At 49.1% G+C, this 23,148-nt stretch overlaps 1 protein-coding gene across 19 annotated transcripts in view; it reads left to right on the plus strand.

The window, feature by feature from the left end:
- The window catches only part of MYO18A (myosin XVIIIA), an 864,705-nt gene that overhangs the window by 787,694 nt on the left and 53,863 nt on the right, over positions 1-23,148 (plus strand). For 16 of the 19 annotated variants that reach the window (XM_078680070.1, XM_078680063.1, XM_078680062.1 and 13 more), the window contains 2 exons: positions 202-341; positions 20,848-20,892. In XM_078680070.1, the coding sequence (XP_078536196.1) occupies positions 202-341; positions 20,848-20,892 (185 nt within the window). The remainder of the gene's footprint in view (positions 1-201; positions 342-20,847; positions 20,893-23,148) is intronic. The other 3 variants (XM_078680078.1, XM_078680076.1, XM_078680059.1) reach the window with 1 other exon arrangement.

Here is a 23,148-nt window from a genome sequence, read left to right on the forward strand (position 1 = left end):
TGGCGAGAACCTTCCTCTATAACACAAAGTCTGAGCAGAAGCCGGTCAGTGTTTCCTAAATGTTTGTGGTTGCAAAGAGAAGTAAACTGATGAAGGAAGAGAAGGCCAGATGAAAAGGGATGCTCGGGTCCTGCAGGGCTTGGGGGTTTGGTCCAGTAGTAAGGTGTTGATAATTGAATGCTGACATTCTTTTGTTTTCAGGAAATGGACTTGGAGAGCTTAGAGGCAGCCAATCAGAGCCTGCAGGCAGACCTGAAGCTGGCATTCAAGAGGATTGGTGACCTGCAAGCCGCCATTGAGGATGAAATGGAGAGCGAGGACAATGAAGATCTAATCAACAGGTAAGAGTTGTCAGCAGCCCCACCAATGTATCTCCCCTCCGGGTTGGTTGGTATAGAATTTCCAGTTCATTCACAGCTGTCTCTACGTGAGGGTCTGTACAGAGCTGCAAGCACTCTTATAGCTGCTTTTCTGTTCTCTCTGGGAGTCTTAAAGAGCTGCTAGCACACTCACGGGTCTCTTTCTGGAGAAGTGTGGCTCAATGGTTAGAGCGGCAGACCCTGATGCAGAAGTCTGGCCCGGGACCAGGGTTCAATTTCCTCGGACCTGATCATTCTCGCCTCGGTGCCTATTCTAATCATGGGTCCCACTCTGCAACTCTGGGCAATAGCTTGCTTAATCTCCACAACGGCCCCAACAACGCTAGGATGCCTGGCTTCACCTTGGGGTGCCCAGGAGTGGACACTTCATAGGGAAAAGCCAGGAAGGGTTCCTCAGTGGTATTCGTACAAGCGCTGAGATGCCTCCGGGTAGTCGTGCGCTATACAAGAACCTCTACATTTACCTCTACATTTCTCTGTCAGGGACTTTACAAAGCATCCAGCTAACTCACGTCTCCTACTCTGGGTAAGAGTTTGCATAGAACGGACTTATAGAACCCTTTCCCTCTTATATAAGCATCGGTACATAGGTTTCAGTGATCTTTCAAATTCCAGTTCCCCACACTTGGTTCTCGCACCTGGGAAATGTCAGTGCAAAGCGGACCACGTGAATCTCCCCGGTTTGTTGAGAAGTTCCTCTTTACTTGAATTCCGTTTGTGTCCGCAGAGTGAACCTCTTTATGAGAGTACCAGAAGGCTCATATAAATCTCTCTGTAGGAGAGAAGATAACTCACTCCTTGTTTCAATCTGTCCCTGTACGATGGTCTGTAAATGGCTATTCGTGTAATTCTCCTCCTGCAGGATATATAAAGAGCTGTCTTTCTGTACCAGAAGTCTGTAAATGTCTGCCCAGTTGAGTCTCTGTATGTGGGTATGTAAAGGACTGTTCATGTGAATCTCTCTGTGAGAGGGTGTGTAACAGGCTGGCTTTTTTAATCTCTCCATTCGAGGGTGTGTAACAGGTTGTCTTTGTGGGTGTGCGTGTCTGTTTTCGTTCTTCTCCAGACATACTTTCACGTATGACCTAGCAGCTTTAAAGATGGCACTGCATGTTTTCCCTAGTGGTGCATTGGGCGATGATGTAAAGTACTCTGATTTTCTAAAGAAGGTGTTTATGTACTCTTTCACAGCTATTTAGCTACATATTGCCACTGAGATTATGTAAGACGTTTATGGTAGAAAGGTATTACTGCAGATTGTTAAAAAAAAAATGAATGAGGAGAAAGTCCGTGGAAAAATAACATTGTTTTAAATTCCTAAAAACTAGGCTTACTCAAAGACTCAGGAAGGGCCCAATGACTGTCCAATCCAGCTTTTTGCAGCTTCAGCCTGGATGCATTCCAGGAACTGATTATGAGGAGGCTATCTGAGTGGAGGCAGTCTATTACGTATTAGCTTTATAAGCTTTGTAAGCTGTGGATGAGGCTTCCTGCCCCTGTAACATTCATGCATTCTCCTGTGACAATGTTATCCCTGCATCCAAGGGGTGCAGTACTTTTATGATGCCTGAGAGACTAGCCTCAATAGACTCTTGCAGCTTTTCAATTTCTAGGGTGATTGGGTGGAAAGAGTTGTACTCCCATCAAGACATGTTTTTCTGTTCCTTGCATGATTTCTTGTACTCCCTCCACTGAGCCGGCTTTACCTATTTCTTGAAGAAGCAGGGCCCTGTGCACTCACTAGTGGGATAACTCAAGTCTGTTCACATTCCACACACAATGGGGATTTCACCATATCTCCTGTGGTAATCAAGTACTTGACCATAGAGAACTATTTCAAGTCACTTTACAGGTCTGACCATTTGTATTGCACAGCTTTTCAAGCTCCAAATTGAACACCTCCCAACCAAAACCAACCCGGTATTTGTAAAGCGCAAAGCGCTGGGGGCCGTCAAGGAAATTAAGTGAGCTATCCGCCGGGGATCGAACCGTGAGCCCTGTGCTCCACACCCTCCCGGTGATATTAGAACCTGCTTAGCGTTAGCTTGTAGTCCTACCTCTGTTTCATCACTTCCTGTCAGGCATGTCGTTTGAACCTTGCTTTCTGTGTGAGCTAGGTCGGCTTTGTCAGCCAGCCAGGCACATGTTCCATCACACCACGAGTGGGGGAGCTCCTGTTCCTTCCTACTAGGGCTCCACAGCCGACGTGGCCAAACAGGACGAATTTCAAGGACTGAAACACAATTCTTTTCTGAGGTTCTTCCCATTTGGCAAGGAGCAGGCCTGGGAGGAGGGTATCCCGCTTCCTTCTCAGTGGCTGCTCAAAGAAGAAGTAGTTAGGACCGAGCTTCATTGTATGCATACAGATGCATCTGTATTTTCATTAAGAATTTTGTGGAAAACATGAGGCTGGCGAGATTGTTCAAGGTGTCACCAAAACAGACCTAAAAATACCAATCAGGGCGAAGTTACTGGAATAGCCTTAATGTTCTTGGGGCAAGTGCTCGTGGCATTTCGTGGCACGGGCAATCCACAATGGTGCATGCTTGTTCCAGTGGTTGTTTGAGTGTCTAAGGGTCTGCACATATCCATCTGCACACGCAAAAATAGTGCCATTATCTCTGTAAGTTGCATTTGTGGGTTCCCTATCTGTTCTTGAGGCTTAAAGGACAGTTCACCTGTTGGTCAGGTCTGGAAACACCTCTCCACATGTATGCCTAACCTTCTGAGCGGGAGCAGGCCCCTCATCCTGGCCTGCCCGCTACTGCCGGCAGACTCGGATGCTGCGGCCGGCCGGGCGGTGCCTCGGGGGAGTGCCTTTCTCCCGCTACAGCAGAGTGCGACAGCACCCTCCTTCCTCCTGTACCCGGGGCCCAGGGATAAGGTCCTGGGTCCCCACCCACCTTCGCTAGGAGCGTGACTGCGCTCCCCGACTTTGGAGGGGCCCAGACTTGGGATCCTGGGGGCCAATTCACAGGGGGGCGACAGCGCTTCCCGACTTTAATTCGTTGGGGCCCATGGATGGGCTCCTGGGCCCCACAGGCAAAGGGGAGACATAGTGAGAAGGAGTGCAAGAGACAGGAAAAAGACCTCGGATCAAGTAATTGAATTACATCACGGAAGTGACAGGGGAAAGAAATATCTGCTTTCTTTGTCTACATGTTGTCTTATCGAGAAAGAAAAAACGGCTTCCCTTCTTTTCACATTACATTTGTGGTGTTCGCTGGATACGATAAATGAGAACAAAACAGGCATTTCAACTGTCAATCCAACTGCAGTGTTTGGTGGTCCCCTGGGATTGGCTTAAAGTGAAAGGTGTTACCTGTGATGTGCTTGGCAGCGCGCCTTTTCTGTAAACTTGAAAATAAAGCAGGATCTCGGATGCAGAGCAAGCTGCCTTGCCAATCCGGTGCACTTACCTTTGGATAACTGTCTGCACCACTGCTTTTTCTGACCCAGAACTGTAGACAGAACTACGGAAGCCGAGCCATGCAATCGAGGCAGGCCTGGCAAAGTTATAGGACCAAGCAGCAGTGACACATCCCGAGCAATTACGTGTCTATCCTGTGGTAACTCAGACAGGGTCGGATTTGCGTAAGATTGAAGTGCCACTGACTGTGCATGGAAACGCCCAGGGACTGCATAATATCCAGCACAAAGGGGCTGATAGCCTTCCGGCTCCAATTACATTGCACTTAGGGCTGTGATGAGATAAGCTCTACGTCATGGCGTCATTCTTGGAGCAAAAACGGTCGGTGGTGTGGCACTCCGTGATACTCGCCATGTGAGCGTGTCTTCTTGACCGCGTAGATCATCATCACATCCCCTGATGAAGGGACATCGTCCCGAAATGCATTGGGATTTGGGACCTTGTTAAATGAGTTTTGTGGATATTGACATTATGATGAATCACCGTTGAATTATACCGAAGTCTATATGATTGAAATATATGACCATGGATTAAATATTCTACTTTGAATTACAATCTTTTGAATTGGATTGAACGTTCATAAAAGCATTTTAAGATTGAAGGGTAACACCCATCCAGGAGAGCACCGCTTGGATCTGGTGTGGGAACCCCCCACACCCTCACATCACTATTGTCATTCTTGGAGCGCCATACGTGTGGTTTTGTTAGGGCTAAAATACAGTACCTGACTGCCTGACCTGCTCTCGCAGCGAGAGAGTCCAAGCCCTGACAGTAACAATTTTAAACTAGCTGTTTACTCTGCATGGATACGTGTTATACATTTTACTTAGGGTTTCGAATTAGCAAGGGGCGGAGCCACAGAGCCCTAATGGCGAAATCGCCCCTGCCCCACCAAGAGGTTAACTTCACTTCTAGTTCAATGACTTTCACAGACCAAGGGGAATCCATATTTAAAGGATGCACTAGCCCTCACCCTCCGTGGTGGCATGATTGATCATCGGGGTAGCTCCTCGCTGGGTGAGCGCTGCAATACCAGGAGGCCTTCCAGGAACTGGGGCTCTTTTTTTTTTTTAAACATAGTTTTATTAGAAGGTTTCATCACAGTACATCATGGGGTAAAGCACTACACATCGTCTGTTCTTATTAGTACGAGTCACATTTCTCTGAACAATACAGACCATATTGTAATCCACCGTTTACAACATTTATCCCAATATGACATTCGTGTATCGTACATCTGTTCGAATAGTATTGCACCAATCATACCACTTTGCATTAGATTTTTAGAACCCCCCCCCAAAAAAACAACAACGTTCCCTCCCGCTTTATCCCTCCGTAGGCTCAGCGAATAAAAATGTGTACATCCCTATACATGGGGCTCTTTGACAGGGATCTTTTTCTCCCTCTGGCCTCTAGAGCTGTGGATATCATTGAACAAGAAGTCTAGTTAACATCTTGGTGCAGTAGCGGAACGGCAAACCAATTCTGCTTGTCTGTTAGTCCAGGGAGGTTGTGTGCTGGTCTGGACCACGTTCAATATTTCCTCTCCATCCCTCCTCCTGATTGTGGTTTAAAAATCCTTAGGGATACCAGGAACACCTTTGAGCAGTTCCCACTGGCTCTTCATCTAAATGTCTAGTCAGAGGCATTTCTTAGAAAAAGAATAAGAGTTAAGCTTCGATCCAAGATGCAGCTCAAAAATCAGCCCTGTGCAGGTACAGAATAAGGCACTAAATATTGTGGCAGGTGGAGCTCTTTGCCTCCTAGTCCTGTTGGAACTCCCAGCTGCAGGGGCGGCATTAGGCATGTGCAAGCTGTGCACCTGCACAGGGCCGCCAAACCCCAGGGGCCGTCACGCCAATATATATCCTTAATATAATAACACTCTGAGGATGGATACATATTTGCGTGGCGGGCCCTGGCAGGGATTTGGAGGCCTCCGGCTCTGTTCCACTTCCAAACACCCTGACCCCCCCTCTTCACTGGCCTCCGCGCCTGCGTTCCTCCTGGTTCCTGATTGGCTGGTCATCTAACGCCTTTTCTGGACATTTTATTAAAACACCTTCCTGAGCTCCGGGGTCTCCGCCTCGCCCGGACCCCCTCTTCCGGGACCCCCTCCCTACGCTCCCTGCCCAGGGCCGCCATGAGCCTAGAGCCACCCCTGCCAGCTGCATTTGTTATAGTGGACTGCAGCACATGCCCTCCTCCGTCTGCACAAGCCTAGCAAGAAATATTTCAAATTGTTTTGCTTCCTTTCTGAAAGTCTGATCTCATTTTACTTAAATCAAATCACATAGGCACCATGATGTACCACTAAACTGTGATCTACCTTAAGATTCTACGCTCTTGCCTCCCATCTTTATTCTCTCAAGGGAGCCAATGAAACTCATATTGGCTGGCCAGAGCCTTGGAATGAAGACAAAAGCCAGCTGTACCTTAAAGTATCCTCTGGCGATGATATTAAAAAAGCTCATCTTCTTCCTAATGGCCTATTACAGATCTAATTATATTTACTTAGCAAAATAAGAAACAAACATTCCACCCGATGGTTTCCACTCAGCTGCTCAGTCTGGCCTCATCACATCTTAAAGCGGAGACGGGATCCATACAGGAATACCCAGTGCCTTACCAGTCCTGAATATGTCCTCCATGCAGCAGCAAGGCTTGTGGCAAAGCCGAGTTCGGCCTGTCCAGAAGCTCTTTCTTTGCATATGCCAAGTATAGGTTTGCTGAAGCAATAAGGGGGAGGCTTCAGCTGTGGTACTCGCTCCTCGTTGTACGACTTAACAGAAAACATTAATGATCCAATTTTGAATTATCAGCCATCTAGCCCTCGGGATCTAGAATTCATTTGACATCTCTGGTGCCGATGCGAGCCTTACGTTATGCCATGATCCTCTTTAAATTCAGTATTGAACCTTTTCCTGCCCGCCCCTATCTGTGGCATTTCCCTTGCCCTCAGCCGTCCTTCCCCTATCATGGAAGCCGTGCAAGGCTGGGACAGGTGGGCGTTCCACGGCCCCCTGCCCTGTGGAACTGTTCCTGGTGACCATTCCTAGAAGGGTTCTGTTCAGAAGGAGCTCCTAAACTCCTTGGTTTCCAGTGTAGGTGACAGCCAGCCCCAGAATCGAGTTGTCATATTACTCTTTCCATCCCAGGCCTCTTATTAAGCGCCAAGAGGCCTCATCAAAACAATTACACACCTTGCTGAGGAAGCCCCTCTGGGAGTGCGTTCTCAAAAATAAATCTGACCTTGTTCAGGGGCATCAGGGTGAATCTCTTATTCTGACTTGCGGCATGAAATTCTTGTATGTTTTCATGCCACACCGGTCTACCCTGACACCTCTTGTGGTGACTTTGTGTTACGCTGTGCCTGGCTTCAACCTTCACACCACTTCCTGTGAGTGAGCCTTTGATACTTTACCAGTGCACCGCCGCGGAGTGGAGGGATTTACTGAGCCCTGGCGATCTGTTGCACGGCAGGTGCCCCGTCATGGACTGGTATGGGGACCACCTGATGCCGTTGTATCTCACAGGTGCCCCTACAATCGACAGGATCTGGGGGAGGTTGATGCCCCCTGCCTCTCTGCCCCTGGGCAGGCGCTTTCAATCCCTGCTTCCTCTCAGCCTAGCTCGAAGAGGCCCTTCCCCGCTCTCCTGTCACTGGGCAGGTTGTGTTATCCCTCCAACCTTGTAGGGAGCTTGGACGGCATTCCTGACAACACACTACCGCCATCCCCTGGGCCCGTCCTCGCACTGGACAGATGCTTTCTGCTCACTCTGCATACACGCGCAGCCCCCTCACCCATCTCCACCATGTTTTTTGGCATTACTCATGCTACTTAAGAGGTGCAGTCCCTCATATCTCCCCAAAGACAACCCCGCTGCGACATGTACTTTTCCTATTCTTGCTTTTGGTGTGGTTTCCCTCCTTCCACACATCAACATTCACCCCCACCCCCGCTGTCATGTGTTGCTCCGCCTTCTACTCTGCGCCTGCCCGAGGCCACGCAGTGGCCATTGAGAGGGCGGGCCACTAGTCACGGAGGGCTGTCCCGCCCCCAGCAGGATGTTCGCCTCTCCTCCCCACTGGTTGGAGGAGGTGGCTGGTCGTTATTCTCGTCCAGGGGCGGCGGGGAGGGGCCTCCGTGGGTACTTAGGCTGTTGCACCACGCTGGAGGGCCTCTTTGCCGCCCCGGACGCCGACGGTGCTTGTCGGGACACTCTTTTCATCTTTTGGGACACTCTAGACGCGTGGTAGTGTCCTCGCGGGGGACGCTCTATTTCCTGTTGCTGCTGGAGGCCCCCCTTTCAGTCTGAGGTCTCAAGGGGGGGCACCTCGATGGTCTGGCGTCGTGTTTGTTGGCTTCTTCCGTGTGCGGTGAGTTTTGCCCTGCGTTGTGTGTCGTGAGATACGATATTACCTGCTGCGGCGGGTCCCGTAATTTAAAGCCTGCGAGGGCGGCGCGAACGGAGCAGCACCCGGGTACGGGAGACAGATTTCTGCCATTGCAGGCGCAGCCTTACCGTGACCCTTCTGACCCCCCTCTCCTCTCCTGCTCAGCCTGACTCTGTGGAGTCGTGGCGCTTCCTTAAGTGACTGTGTTGCCCGCGAGTAACGGGGTGTGTGTTGGATGATGGCAGCAGGGGGCATATGCAGGTGCGGTAGTTTTCAGGAGGAGTATGCTGGGCCCCGTCCGGCGGGCGTTGAGGCCTCGGCTGCCGGTGTCATTGTTCCGTCGTGGTTCAGCGGATTTAAGCGCATCCTATGTAGGGCAGTGGGTGCGTCGGGCTGTTTCGCCCTTCCGGTGGCAGTAAGTGTTGCGCTTGTGGGTTACGGCCTTTTTTAATTTTGGGGCAAGTTGTCGGGCGTTCGGCTGGAGCCCGGGGGTGGTGGTAGGGTGCAGAGCGCTGCTCTGCGGGTACCATGGTACGAGGCGGTCACAGGCGGGCGTCGCCAATTCTATGCTGCCCTCCGTCCCGTGGATTGTTTTGCTGCTGTGCCGGACTTGGCGCGTAGGGGTAGTTGTAAGAGGCATGAGGTCTTCTCCACTGTTCTAGCCCCGGGCTATTGGCGTCGTAATGCTGCGGTGCCTGCGGTGGTTTCTTTTGGTATGTTTCTGTCCGCGGCGCTAATTCAGTTAGTTACCCATTACGTGGCCTTCCCAGCATATATACTCTTCTGCGACGGGTCCTACATTTAAACTCGGCGAGGGTCCTACATTTAAACTCGGCGACATCAATGTATTCACTTCGAGCCGTTATCATTGTTGTAGGTTGTTGTGCTGACACTCTTTGGTCAGTCTCCCAACATTCAAGAACGGCGCGATTTCTATTACGCAGTGTTTGTTAAGTGCACGCATATATTGATGGGCAAGCGTGAGGATGATGCTGGTCCCTGGCAGTTGTGTTCGACTATTTTGTGCACGTGTGTGATAGTGGCCGGGTGCGGCCATTTTGGGGACACCATGGTGTGTTGTTCGGCGCTTAGGGTAATGGCGTCCAGTGCGGCCATTTTCGGGGGCGGCTTGTTTCATTTATCCGGCGCAATTTGGGAGCACAATCCTTCAATATCTGCACATGTGGGTAAGTTCGGGCATTGATGGGCATTTCCTTGGTATGTATTGGTTTAAGGGGGATACAATGTACGGGTCTTTACCCCATTATGTTGCCTTTTCGTGCAAGTGCCCATGATAGTGAAACTCTCCGAGATATGCGCAGTCTAATGTACGTGCCATTCATGTAGTAGACCTCTGTATATGCACTGCCTGCTAGTTCGCACAGCGGGATATCATTCTAGCGCTCTGTACAGTGTAGCTATCTAGGAGGGATGCGCAGTTTCAGGTACGGGCCGTTTTTGAAGCAGACCTCTATTAAGCATTGCTTGCTGGTTCGTTCAGTGGTACTCCATTTTAGCGCCCAGCAGTCTGTGTAGTATGCGCAGATTGATGTGCGGCGAAGTGAAGTAATGCCAGCACGCTCCGCAAGGCCAGAATATAATTTTATGGATAGAAAGGATGCCTTCTGCAGCATGGTGTCTTTCGCCAGCTTGGCCCTGGTCGGCTGCCATGTCTGCGGGAGCTACAGTTTGGAACTTTGCGGGGTGAGGGGGGGTTGCTGCCCGGGTCGGTTTCAGCTCGGGGATGCTTTTAATCTGTGCCCGCGAGGGGACTTTAGGGACTCGGGTGTGTGCCTCGGCGTGGGTCTGGCTCGGCTCGGGGTAGCTTCCATCCTGTGCCCGAGAGTGGATTTATGGGTCCCGGGTTTGAGCCTCGGCTAGGCTCTAGAACTTCTTGTGATTTGTACGCTATGCATTTCTTCCGTGCCAAAATGTACGCGGCAGGTTATACATATTGGAACTAGGTATTGCGCCGCGTTGTCTAATCCACGCCTCGCTCGGGCCATAAAATACCGGAAAATTAATTTCTTATTTGGATAAGCTCAGTGGTTTCCGCTTTTGTAACACATAATTTTGTTACTTCGTTTATAAGTTACAATCCTAATGTAGTATTGTGAGTTATTAACTGTCATCACATAGTTGCCTGCGAACTGCAAGTTATAGGATCGGAATTTTATGTTTCCACCAGTCTCATTATCCTAATGTTCCAAAAAAGGGTTGGTTTGGTTAGAAATGCACTATGATTAGTAATGCCAATCCCAACCATTGTTGTATGTACAAAGTCTGGAGTTTGTGCTGCCCATAAACACTCTTACAATATACTGTCTACTGCTATGGATGCATTGCATTACCACACCTTGTTTCATGATTGTCTTATGTAACTTAGATAATAAGAACTAGGATGCCAGGTTTTGCTAGCAAAGCTGCCCAGGGAGTATTCCGAGGCGTGAGCTAACTGCCCCCCTGGTATTGTTGCTCCCGGCATAAGACCCCTTGGTGCCAGAGTTCGCAGAGGTCCAAATCGGATATATCGCACGACCCAATTATTGATAAAAGCGAACTGTAGTGGATAGGTGGCCTGTCGGCATTAAGATCTTACTTTAGTCACTCCTACCGTGTTCGGTGCTTGAATCCTACCAGTTATTTACTCAAAGCTGCATTGTTTGCTTGCATTTGGTGTGTGTCTACCAGAACTTGTTATTCGTTGTGTTGGATCACTGTCTAATATAGTTTTGTTTTCGCATATTACTAAACATTTCTTCCTTGTGATTAGCGAAACTGAAGCTTTGTTTCCTGCAGATTATAACAGTTGGTTATACTTAGTTTTCATACATGAAGGATATAGGCCTTAGGTCTCTCCCAGGCAGCACTAGTGCTGTATCGTCGAGGCATGATGTAGGCACGATAAGGGCATGACGCCCGCACGCTTCCTGCTCATCTTTTATCGGATCTTTCATTTTGGGATTCTTGCATGAGTTGCCGGAGAAATCCAAGTACGCCCCGCTCAATCTTACTAGTAACAGAGCCTTTGGAGGGTTGTGCCCCTTGTAATTTCTGGAAGTGGTACTGACTCTGGTCTTCATATCGTACATGTATCGGGCTTTCTTTACAGCTTTACACTATAGCGTATAACTCTACTCTTATGTAGCGTGGTACTCCCTTATCAAGCTATAGATCAGCTTTGCAGGTAGTTATCTACAATGGTGTGGGTGGGAGTATGTCATCAGCATGCTCGTTGCCCTCTGCCTCGGTCTTTCCACAACAGAGTTTTACTATTAGCGTTAGGGGTTCCCGGTTTGCAGCCAATGGGTCATTGTTCTAGGGGAAATTAAGGAACATCGCGTTGGCCAGCTATGCTCGGTGCTGCCCAGACTGGTTTTGCGTGTTCAGTGGGAACGGGCCTCGTTGTGGCGCGTAGCGATGGCTGCTGACATGGCTCAGTTACGGTTGGCGGGGCTGGTGTGCGAACCTGGCTTCTATCCCCCTGTTTCGCGTACACAACAGGTCTTGCCTTTGGAGGCAGGTGTGTGGGCCTCTCGGTCACGCACTTTAGGGCACTTCGTCCCGGGCTCTCTGCCCCCCTGGCCCCACCGCTATGTACCTCTTAGTGTCTGTGTTCGCTCAGGGTCACCGTGTGGTCGGCAGGTCAATAGGGTTTTAGACTTGTCCGCCCCCCGTAGCTTGTAGCAGGGCCATGGGAATACAAAAGGACTGTCGGGGTCCGTGCAGCCTTTATATGTTCGAAATACCTTGCTGTAACTAGTGCAGGCGTTCCAGCCTTTGGTTGTTGTTTCTGTAGAGGGTTGGATTATGCCCTCGAGGGGGGCATTTCTCGACGAGCGTTATGTTGTGGTCAACAAGTAGGAATTAGACATTACGCCCTTTGAGCAGAAGAAAGATGTAGAGTAACGTGTCCAGATCAGAACTGCTTTGGGTTCACGAACTCGTCAAGTGTAACCTCGGATGTGGCTGGTTGCATGGCCGATAAATTCTGATGTGACTTTCACGATATCGATGCAATTCTTTAAAGCGGGTTTCTTTGGCAATGTATAATGTGATCACCCCACTGCCTGCCACGTGTGCGACTTATTGTACGGATTGAAATATCGCGCAAACTCGTTCGTAACTAGGGATCCATATCACGCGGGGCCGCCCTGCACTGCGGGCATGGTCATAGAGCCGTTCGTTCTATTGAGAGAGCAATAACCCGATCGTGATCGAGGCACCGGCATGTTAATTGCGGCATCGTCTGGTGGCTGCATGAGTCCTTCCCGCATCCTTTAGGGCTGGCCATCGTGGCAGTGTCTCTAGAGTCGACATCGCTGTCACACCTAAATCATGTAAAGGTCACTTCTGGCAACATGCCTCATTGGCAGCTAGCATCTTTACGGCAATCCACTCTTTATCTTGCCTTTATATTGCGCAGACTTTCCCATGGGGCTGGGTCAAAGGGGAGTTTAATACAATAGCATAGTGCGATTTAGAAGCGTAAATGACGCTATCCCTGCTCCTTTCACATCACAAGATCCCAACCCTTATGTGGATCCAAATGTGATACCTTGTAGTAGTTTCGCTGTCATCCACTGTTCTTGCATGTGGGGTACGGTAAACGTTACTATCTAACATTGCGCACTGTATTACCCGTCTGTACTGGTCAAGTCTAGTTGCACAAGCGTACATATATCGCAATTCAACAGTAAGTCGTTATGTGCGCCTCAGCAGAAGTTTGTCGAGACTGGGTGTAGTCTGCTGAGGCTTTGTGTGATGTGTGTGGCTGATTTCTGTGGCTGCGCTGGTTCTCCCATCCCATAGTTAGGAGCGTTGGAGGAGTTTGAATAGTTACCTTTGCTACCTGGGCCAGGCTGCACCTGCTTCCGCACTGGTGCTTTGCATACAAGTTGCTAACTTTCTTAAGCACTTGCCCGGGTGGGCCCCACTAGAGCATCCACGGCGTTCGGCCACTTGTCTCCCACACTTCCCCAGCCGATAAGCAGCACTCTGGCCTTCCCAGAGTCGGCACCTATGAGCTTTTGCATCGGTAAGGCACCGAACATTTGTTGTTGTTGTGCCCAGGGTGATCAGCTTTTGATGTTTAAATTTTGTTGGTGTTTGTGTATGTGGGCCACTTCAGATGTTTAATTTTTATTGGTGGCTGGTTAGTGGGCCGCTTCTGGGTGGCCCCGGGGCCTTTTGGTGGTCTCTACCCTCCCTGCTGGTAGACAGGCCCACCCAGGAGTGTATGGTTACGCAGGCGCTTGCGCATCTGGTGCGTCAGGTAACCAATCTTTTCTTGAGTAGCACATAGTGGTGCAAGAGGTTAGATAAGTGCATGTGATTGCTAGTTATTCCTGGTAGTAGATCACCTGACAGTTGTCCTGTTGCTGGGAAGTTCCTCCACACTCGGGGCAAGTAGAATTACTAGAAGTGTAGGTCCGCCTCCAATGTGGGGAAAGGTCAGGTAGTGTCAGTGGAAGTGTCCCTTGTTGGAAAATCTTGTTTGTCAGCTGGAAGACACACGCCTTCACCTCTCTCATGCATTAGGCGGCGTAGTCACTCTAAGCTCTCGTCCACTGTGACATAGAGTATGTGACGCATGCTTATATATGACGCATGCTTACGGTAGAGAGAGTGTATTCTCGGTACCTGGCTGACTCTTTCCTTGGGTTAACAATGTGAGGCCTCCCCCCCCCCTTAGTATAGGAGACCTCTTCCATTTTGAGTTCCTCTTCAGATGAGAGAGGGCCCGTAGTTCTGGGAGGTGTCTTTATGAGGAGAACCTTTTGGGCCCCACCCTATGCCTCTTGCGGTGGGGGCGCCTTAGTGCTCGGGCCGTACACCTAATCTGACCTCTGTCGTGTGGGGGCGGTATCGGCGGCCTGCGCCCCCCGTGTGTTAGTAGACAGGGGGGCCTGTCACCGTGGCACCCTTCCCGGCCTTTGTGATCTCTCCCCCCTGACAGCATTGCTGCGGGTCGGTGCGGGCTCGTACAGTGATTGGGCACTTGCATCCTTGGCATCCTGTTGGGCAGCTAGGACACAAAGTTTATTTTAGTATAGCGTCATCCCATTACTCCGGGAATCATGCTCAGTGTGGTCTACACACCTTGGCTGCCTGAGGGCTATAAATTCCTTTATGCCCCTCCAGATGTGAGAAGCTGGCCTGACTTGCCATGTCACCAACCTGGTGCCCCCCCCCCCCCCTCCTGGGTTCAGTTTATCATTTCCCTCATGAGGGTCGTATGTCATCCTTCTCGACAGGCTATCCTCGAGGTAGCATGGACTGGCAGCCGTCTGGCTAAACCAGGGGGCTTGTGATCCCGGCTGTTACCTTGGTAATACTATAGATCACATGTCAGGCTACCTCGCAAGTTGTATCCCAATGGATGCTACGCGCACTGCAGGGGACTTTGTATCCTTCGTGAGTTTAGTGCACAGCGTATACTTGGCAGTTTCAGTTGAAGTTTGAGAACTGCGCTGTGGCAGTAGTACATCATTCGGTTTAGTTTACTGATGCTTTGTACGAATGTTATTAGCAGGGGTGGTCCCCTTATCGCTTGGTCTCTTTCAGGGGTATTCCTTCTGACCCGGGTCAGCTGCTTTATCCCGTTACTGGGTATAGCCTGCTGACGCTCGTGGTGAAAGGATGGGGTTGAGTTGCTGGGCATGTGCTGGAACACCTATTGTCGATTCAAAGCACATTCAGCAGTATTGGACCCTCCTCAGCCTTTGTCATTCACCTGGTAGAAGGACTTCAGGTAACCAGGTTAGTGGTATGACTTCAGGTAACCGGGTTAGGTTCTCCCTTGTTGCATAGCTTTAAACACCCGGGGTATAGGCAGAGTAGGGGCAGAGGGGCCTGGGTGTCCTTAGACATGTAATGTTCATGTCAGGATCAGGTCGCTTCGAGGTGGACAGGGTCCACCGCTCCCCTGTTGCTGTGGTCTTGTCTTAGACCGTTTAAATGCTCTGCAGAGCAAGGTTCAGGTTTCCCTAAAATCTAAATGGTGGGGGCCGTGAATGGTTTCCCCCAACGGAGGGGCCTGGGATCCAGCAAACACATGTTGTTTTTTCAGGACGAGGTCAAAGGTTACCTCGAGGAGGATGGTGTTCCCCACGCCCGCAGGCTTTGACCTGTTCTTCCTAGATTTTAAGAAGCTTTATGAGCAGAGGTTGCAGGTAATGAGGAGTAGCAGTGGTGGGGGGGCCTGTGCGGCAGCGGGTACCACCGCACAGGCTGTGGCGGAGTTACTGGGCGATCCGGAAGAAGAGAGGTGCAAACGATGTACTTCAGCGGGCACATAGGGGTGCCAGAGCCTAACCTGTATCCTCCGGGGAGGTGCAGGAATTTGTGTCGGCGCCCCAGTAGTCCTTCGGGCGGTTGTGGGCCTGTGCAACCGGGGGTTTGCCTAGTCACGCCCCACAAGGGGCGTGTCAGTATTTATAATTTTATTATACAGCAGTTGGGTGCTTTGCCACTGTGCTGTTTGGCTCAACAGGCGGGCAGGTGGCGAGAATGCAGCCTGCCCGGGATCGCCCGTAATGTCTACCCACCGTTATTACATATGTTGTATGTAAATAAACCTGCAGCAATTTTTCTCCCAAACTTACGTTGTCTGTGTATTATTTTGCACGTTTGGGGAACTAGGGGGTGGGAGTCTTCTGTGGCCCTGATGTGACTATGCGCCTGCCCGAGGCCACGCAGTGGCCATTGAGAGGGCGGGCCACTAGTCACGGAGGGCTGTCCCGCCCCCAGCAGGATGTTCGCCTCTCCTCCCCACTGGTTGGAGGAGGTGGCTGGTCGTTATTCTCGTCCAGGGGCGGCGGGGAGGGGCCTCCGTGGGTACTTAGGCTGTTGCACCACGCTGGAGGGCCTCTTTGCCGCCCCGGACGCCGACGGTGCTCGTGGGCAGGCGCTTTCAATCCCTGCTTCCTCTCAGCCTAGCTCGAAGAGGCCCTTCCCCGCTCTCCTGTCACTGGGCAGGTTGTGTTATCCCTCCAACCTTGTAGGGAGCTTGGACGGCATTCCTGACAACACACTACCGCCATCCCCTGGGCCCGTCCTCGCACTGGACAGATGCTTTCTGCTCACTCTGCATACACGCGCAGCCCCCTCACCCATCTCCACCATGTTTTTTGGCATTACTCATGCTACTTAAGAGGTGCAGTCCCTCATATCTCCCCAAAGACAACCCCGCTGCGACATGTACTTTTCCTATTCTTGCTTTTGGTGTGGTTTCCCTCCTTCCACACATCAACATTCACCCCCACCCCCGCTGTCATGTGTTGCTCCGCCTTCTACTCAGCTGGTTTCTCAGCAGGCACCACAGACCTCCGTCCTTTATGTCTTGGCTTGTTTACTCCCTCGGCTAGGCACTTTTCCGTCTCCACCATGCTCCCCATTGCCTCCCTCGTTCTGGGCCTCGCCCCAGCCTGCTGGCGCCCCGTCTCCTCGCCTCGGCGGGGTGGAGCATTAGCCCCCGCCCTCACCTTCCCGCCTCCCGCGGGCAGCGCGGCTTGCTCCGGATGCGGGACGCGCGGGATGGATGGCGCGGCGCTGCGAGTTGACTCGGAGCCGGCGCCGCATTTGTCAACGTGTTACTCCCCGGAAGAGACAGATGCCGGCTCCGTGTGCCGGGCCCGAGCCTAACGAGCGGCGGCCTGTTTGCAAGCATTTGACGCCTGTGTCCTCTCGCTGCCATCGTGCGTGTAACGTGGCGTCCATCGTGTGAGAAACTCGGACCTAAGCGCTCATGGGGAGTCAAGTGCACCCTGGGATTTCAGTGAAGAACTTTGAAGTATAGCGCTGCGAGGCCGAGTCCTTTGGGCCCGTCTTGAGGTTGGGTGAATGGAGACTGTGCGCGGTCTCATGTGCCGAAGCCTTTCAAGTGTCTGGTTGTTTGTAGAGACACCTGGGTAAGAGGTGTGCACTGATTTAAAAATACCGAGGACTGAACTATTTTGCACGTGACATGCCCTGAAAATTATTTAAAAGTCTTTGAAAGTGCTTTTTTTTAAAAATTGCTTTTAACTCAAAATACCGATGCGCGGATAGATGCATTTTCTATTCAGTGAGCTGTCTAGACTTAAATCTCGAGGCAAAGGTTTTCACCCAACGAGTTACTGCTCGAATAAGTAATGAGGGCGGATTTTTTTCACAACTCCTGGTTATATACCATTCTCTTGCATACATTCTGATTTTTCTCGCTCAGTGGTGTAGCAAGGCCCCCTCCCCCTCCTCTTGGTAATATAGTCAAAGACCATCATGAAGGGGATCCTGCAGCGGCTTCCGGTGCCTGGGCACCTTCTGCACTGATAGCAGCAGCACTAATTAAGTTGCTGGCAAATTTCAATCGTTGGCAACTCCCTAATGTTCTGTTCCCTCAGTGGTTTGTCGAGTGCGGTGCCAACATGATGCATTTACCAAGTGTTCACGTTTATCAGCGCTGCTTCACACCGGTCTGGCCAGTAAGACAGAGGTTATGGTGCTTGTACTCGTTAAGTCCTGCCAACAACTTGCACCAAAAACTTCACTGTGTGAGGCGGAGACGCGTGCCGAGAAGTACCATCGGGGTACTTTTGAACCCTACCGTGCTCCCAAGCCCTCTTCCGACCCACCCCCATAAAGCTTTCTGTGGCTGGTGCCGACGTTCTGGGCTGGGGTGTATTAACCCCTTCGATGCTTGTGACGGAACCATTCCGTCATGCCTCACGGTTGAGCTGTGCGGATGACGGAATGGTTCCGTCACGACCACACCCGCGAATGGAATGTTCAGCACCGGGGGAGAATCGGCGCCGCAGGCAAGGTGTTAACACCCCCCAATGTACGTCAGCAGTTCAAAGCCTCGGAAAACAAACAGGAAAACCACAATTACAGTGGTTTTCAGCTCATTTTCCCTGCCACCGTAGGCCCAGATCCTTGTACTGGGGTGAATGTATGACATTGTTCTACATTCTGTCCATCAACTGTGTTTTTTGCAATTTTCACCCCGAGTGTGCTGGGTATGCTCAGACGTGAGTCCCAGGCTCTCCACACCACTGGAGTCAAGCTATCCAGGCTGATGAAGGCTGATAGCCAGAAACCGGTCCTTGGATGCTTGATTCCGGTCTGGGAAAGACATGGCTTGGTAGTTCGGACTGGACTGTTCCCATGAGGCACAGGGTCAAAGCTGATTTGCATATAGCCAGTGTCTAACCCAGGGTGGTGTGGAGTGCAAAAAAACGATGGATGTAGGCCCAGATCCTTGTACTGGGGTGAATGTATGACATTGTTCTACATTCTGTCCATCAACTGTGTTTTTTGCAATTTTCACCCCGAGTGTGCTGGGTATGCTCAGACGTGAGTCCCAGGCTCTCCACACCACTGGAGTCAAGCTATCCAGGCTGATGAAGGCTGATAGCCAGAAACCGGTCCTTGGATGCTTGATTCCGGTCTGGGAAAGACATGGCTTGGTAGTTCGGACTGGACTGTTCCCATGAGGCACAGGGTCAGAGCTGATTTGCATATAGCCAGTGTCTAACCCAGGGTGGTGTGGAGCGCAAAAAAACGATGGATGTAGGCCCAGATCCTTGTACTGGGGTGAATGTATGACATTGTTCTACATTCTGTCCATCAACTGTGTTTTTTGCAATTTTCACCCCGAGTGTGCTGGGTATGCTCAGACGTGAGTCCCAGGCTCTCCACACCACTGGAGTCAAGCTATCCAGGCTGATGAAGGCTGATAGCCAGAAACCGGTCCTTGGATGCTTGATTCCGGTCTGGGAAAGACATGGCTTGGTAGTTCGGACTGGACTGTTCCCATGAGGCACAGGATCAGAGCTGATTTGCATATAGCCAGTGTCTAACCCAGGGTGGTGTGGAGTGCAAAAAAACGATGGATGTAGGCCCAGATCCTTGTACTGGGGTGAATGTATGACATTGTTCTACATTCTGTCCATCAACTGTGTTTTTTGCAATTTTCACACCGTATGATATCGGCTCATCACCGGGAGACCATGTGATGGGCGCCAATATGTCACAGGGTGACACCTTGTGAGTTGGCAGGTAGGATGTAGCCTTATGGCTAGAGTGGTCGACCTCAAAGTTTGGGAACCGGGTTCGAGTCTCGGCAACGACGCTCAACATCCTGTGATTCTGGGCAAATCCTAATTTCCCATTGCTGAACAAATATGAATGTGTCCATCTGTAACGAAACGGGTGCTCATGTAAATCGCTCTGATACTTCATATCTTCGGGTATAGTTCGGGATATATAAAACATGGGTCATTGAAATTCCAACCTCTGCATAGAACAAAGACCGAGCCGGACGTATGTACAGTGCAGCTTTACATGTCCTTCAGACAGCTGTCAGGTCTCTCACACCCTTAGACACAGATAAGGCACAGTACTGCGTGAAAGTGCTGCGTGAAAGTGCTGCCTGTCGTCGCCACAGGTTTTAGGAACATGTTAAAGGTAAATGACGGTTCAAAGTTTTCAGCATCCTATGGAGGATTACGTCAAAAGCTCAGTTAGCTACACTGAAAAGATTCTGCACTGTTGCCGTGGCGAGAGAGATCCTCTTGCAATGCACGAGTGAGATGCTGTTGAATTACACTGGAAATTCCTTGTACCAGACAGCTGGAGAGTTAATCAGGCATTCCACTGAAGAGATGACCCGCTGTTGCCTTGGCCAGAGAGTTCCTCTTGAAATATGCGATTGAGATGCTTTTGAAAACGCGGAAGACATAGATGGGGAGATAGTTGAACATTTCACTGAAGACATGCTGTGGTGTTGCACGTGAAGATGCTTTGACAAAGTAGCAGCGACATGTTCTTCTGTTTATTGCCTTGGAGACGTGTATTGTACCTGAGATATGTTATGTCATTGTGCTGGAGAGGTGCTGTGCTACTAGGCTGTAATACTCCGAACATAGATAGCTGCTTTTTGCACTGTATCAGATAAATGCCCAGAAGGAAACAGATTCAGTCTAGGGGCCTAGGTACTGCATTTGAAACACGGATACCTCAGGTTTTAACTCCGTTCTTAGGTCTTGACCAAAGTTTGTGTATTTCCAGCAAGTTGCTTCATCTCCCTATGCCAAAAACTTGAAATGTATGTCCATTGTTAGTGTTGAACTATACAGCGTGCAGCCTTTTAATGTCCCAGATACAAGTCCCCACCATCTTGTCTCAGCAAATCTTGGTGTTTGAGATATTTTTTCTGTAGTAATATTCTTTGGTAAGCACCCCTCTGTTCCTCAGATCCAGTTCCATGCCATATTCCCCAAACCAAAAATGCGCCCTTGCACAGGAAAGATGTGTTACACTGCACCAGGAGATGTTTTAAATGTGCACCAGAGAGCTGTCCTGTTGATGCAGTGGCGAAATGCTCTCGCATTACTCTAGGATTGTCTGGGGAGATACCACAGTTACACTGAAGAAGCATTCTGGCATTGCGCTGGAGAGTGACGTAGCCATGAAATAAAGTGAATGTTGTGTCCACAATGTTTGGGATGCTTAGTTTTATTCACACCCTTCCATGTAAAAGGACATTATCCTATTTATTTTTCATGCAACATCTACATGCTGTCATGGTATTTTCAGTTGTTTCATAAACCTTTAATTCTCCTCCCCCTCACCTCATCTCTTCATTTCATTTTCAGTTTACAGGACATGGTGACAAAGTATCAGAAACGAAAGAATAAAACGTGAGGAGGCAGAAGCTCTGCCGATTTTTCAGATATTCTAGTGCTCCTAACCACAGCATGTTTTTTCCCCACAAAAGAGACACCTTTTAGCCAGAATCTAATTCTGCATGGTTTACTGCATGTGCCATGAGTGTGAAAGTAATATGCACGAGTTTTGCCAGGAGATGACAGTGCTGGGCATGAATATTGCCATCTCGATTAAAGTAACGTGCAGGGACATTATGAGGACGAGAGTACTGTGCATTGGCATATTGACATTGCTATTATGAAAGTAATATGCAAGGACGTTGCCATGATAATGCGCGTACTGTGCCTTGAGAATGCCGTCATTATGAAACTAATGTGCGTGGATATTGCCATAAGGATGGGAGTACTGTGCATGGACAATACAATCAGTATGAAAATACTTTCGAGTTGCATTGCTATTGCTGTGGAGGAAATGTGTGTGGATCTACAGTCGATATGAATGAAATGTATTTGGACATTACTGTCGATGTGAAAGAAATGTGCATGGACATTGCTGTCAGCTCAAAAGAAATGTGCACACAGGCTCTGCTATTATGAGTAAAATGTGCTTGAAACCAGATGTCGGTTTGGAAGAAATGCATGGGCATGTCTATCAACGTGACAGGATTGTTCATGGGCATTCAATGTGATGTGTACATATTTTGCTATCTGTGTGAAAGATGTGCATAGACGTTGCTATAGGTTAAGCATGCTATCCTTGTAAATGAATTATGAATGTACTCTGTTAAACATATGAAGGCAAAATGTATGGTATTGTAATTGGTTTGAATTAACTGTACACGAACATTGCGGTCAGTCTGAGATGCATGTAAGGATGTTGCCGTTAGTATGAATAAGTATGTCGGCATTGTAATCACTATGAACGAACAGTGCAGGGACATTGGCATTACTACGAAGCGTAATCATTGACATGGCTGTCTCTAGGAGAGATATGTGCATGGATATTACCATCAGTATGAAAGAAATATGCTTGGAAATTGTCATAAATGCCATTGGATTGCACACATGTGTAAAAAATCAGATTGGAATTGAAAGTGTGAAAAAAATTTTAGTTGGTAAAAACATCCGGAAAGAAAATGTTCACAGATAGCACTAAAAACGTGAAAAAAACGCACTTTTTAATTGCTAGCAGTGTGAAAGCAATGAACTTATTAATTTCCATACGATTGAACGATATATTGGGCAGCGTGTGAAATCAGACTGGGGTTGAAAGTGTGAAAGAAAGGTTAGTTAGAAACATCCAAAAGGAAAAAATGTTCACAGACAACATTAAAAACGGGAAAAAATGTGTTTGTTAATTGCTAGCTGTGTGAAAGCAATGAACTTATTAATTTCCATACGATTGAACGATATATTGGGCTGCGTGTGAAATCAGACTGGGGTTGAAAGTGTGAAAGAAAGGTTAGTTAGAAACATCCAAAAGGAAAAAATGTTCACAGACAACATTAAAACGGGAAAAATGTGTTTGTTAATTTCAAGCAATTGTTAAAGCACTATACTATTAATTTCCATTAGTGTGAAATTTTTTTACATAAGTGTTGCCATGGCTTGAAAGAAAACTGCTTAGGTATTGCGATCTCTATTTTAAAATAAAAAGGGGCACAAGCACTGCCGTCTATTTAGTATAAATGTAGGGCGTGCATCAATGATGCTAATACGAAAAATATGCTCAAATATTGCTACATGTGTGGAGATGTGCCTTGCCATTGCCACAATTAGTAATTTGCAAGCTTATTGCCACACAATGACAGTAACTGCATGGTAGTTGTAGTGTGAATGGAAAATTGTGCTCTGACATCACTGCATGGGCATTGCCGTAAAGCCACTAGAGTGAAACATGCATGGGCGATGCTAGCCCCCCCATTAACCAAGACCTCTCTCCGAGCTTTTGTGTAGTAAGCCTTGTTTTTTTGTGTATTCCTCATTCTCTGTGAATTGATGATAAAGCTATGACTATGCACCAACACTGAGGGCAGGTTGCTTTCAACGTTAAGACGTTCAGATGGCCCCGAACCCTAGTGGTAACGTTGAATGTGGACTATGTTAAGTATTTTTTTTCCAATAATGGAATGGCTAATAGGGGACGGAATCCACCATAACTGGGGCCAATAACAGGGCATATTGCAGAATGGACAGCCCAAGAGCCCGAATGATAACTACATGGCTACTGTTGATGAGATGCTTTTAGGAAGATGGTTGATTTATTCAGAAGTACATCGATGTATTCCT

The sequence above is a fragment of the Lissotriton helveticus genome, chromosome 3_1 (genome assembly GCF_964261635.1).
Source record: "Lissotriton helveticus chromosome 3_1, aLisHel1.1, whole genome shotgun sequence".
NCBI lineage: Eukaryota > Metazoa > Chordata > Amphibia > Caudata > Salamandridae > Lissotriton > Lissotriton helveticus.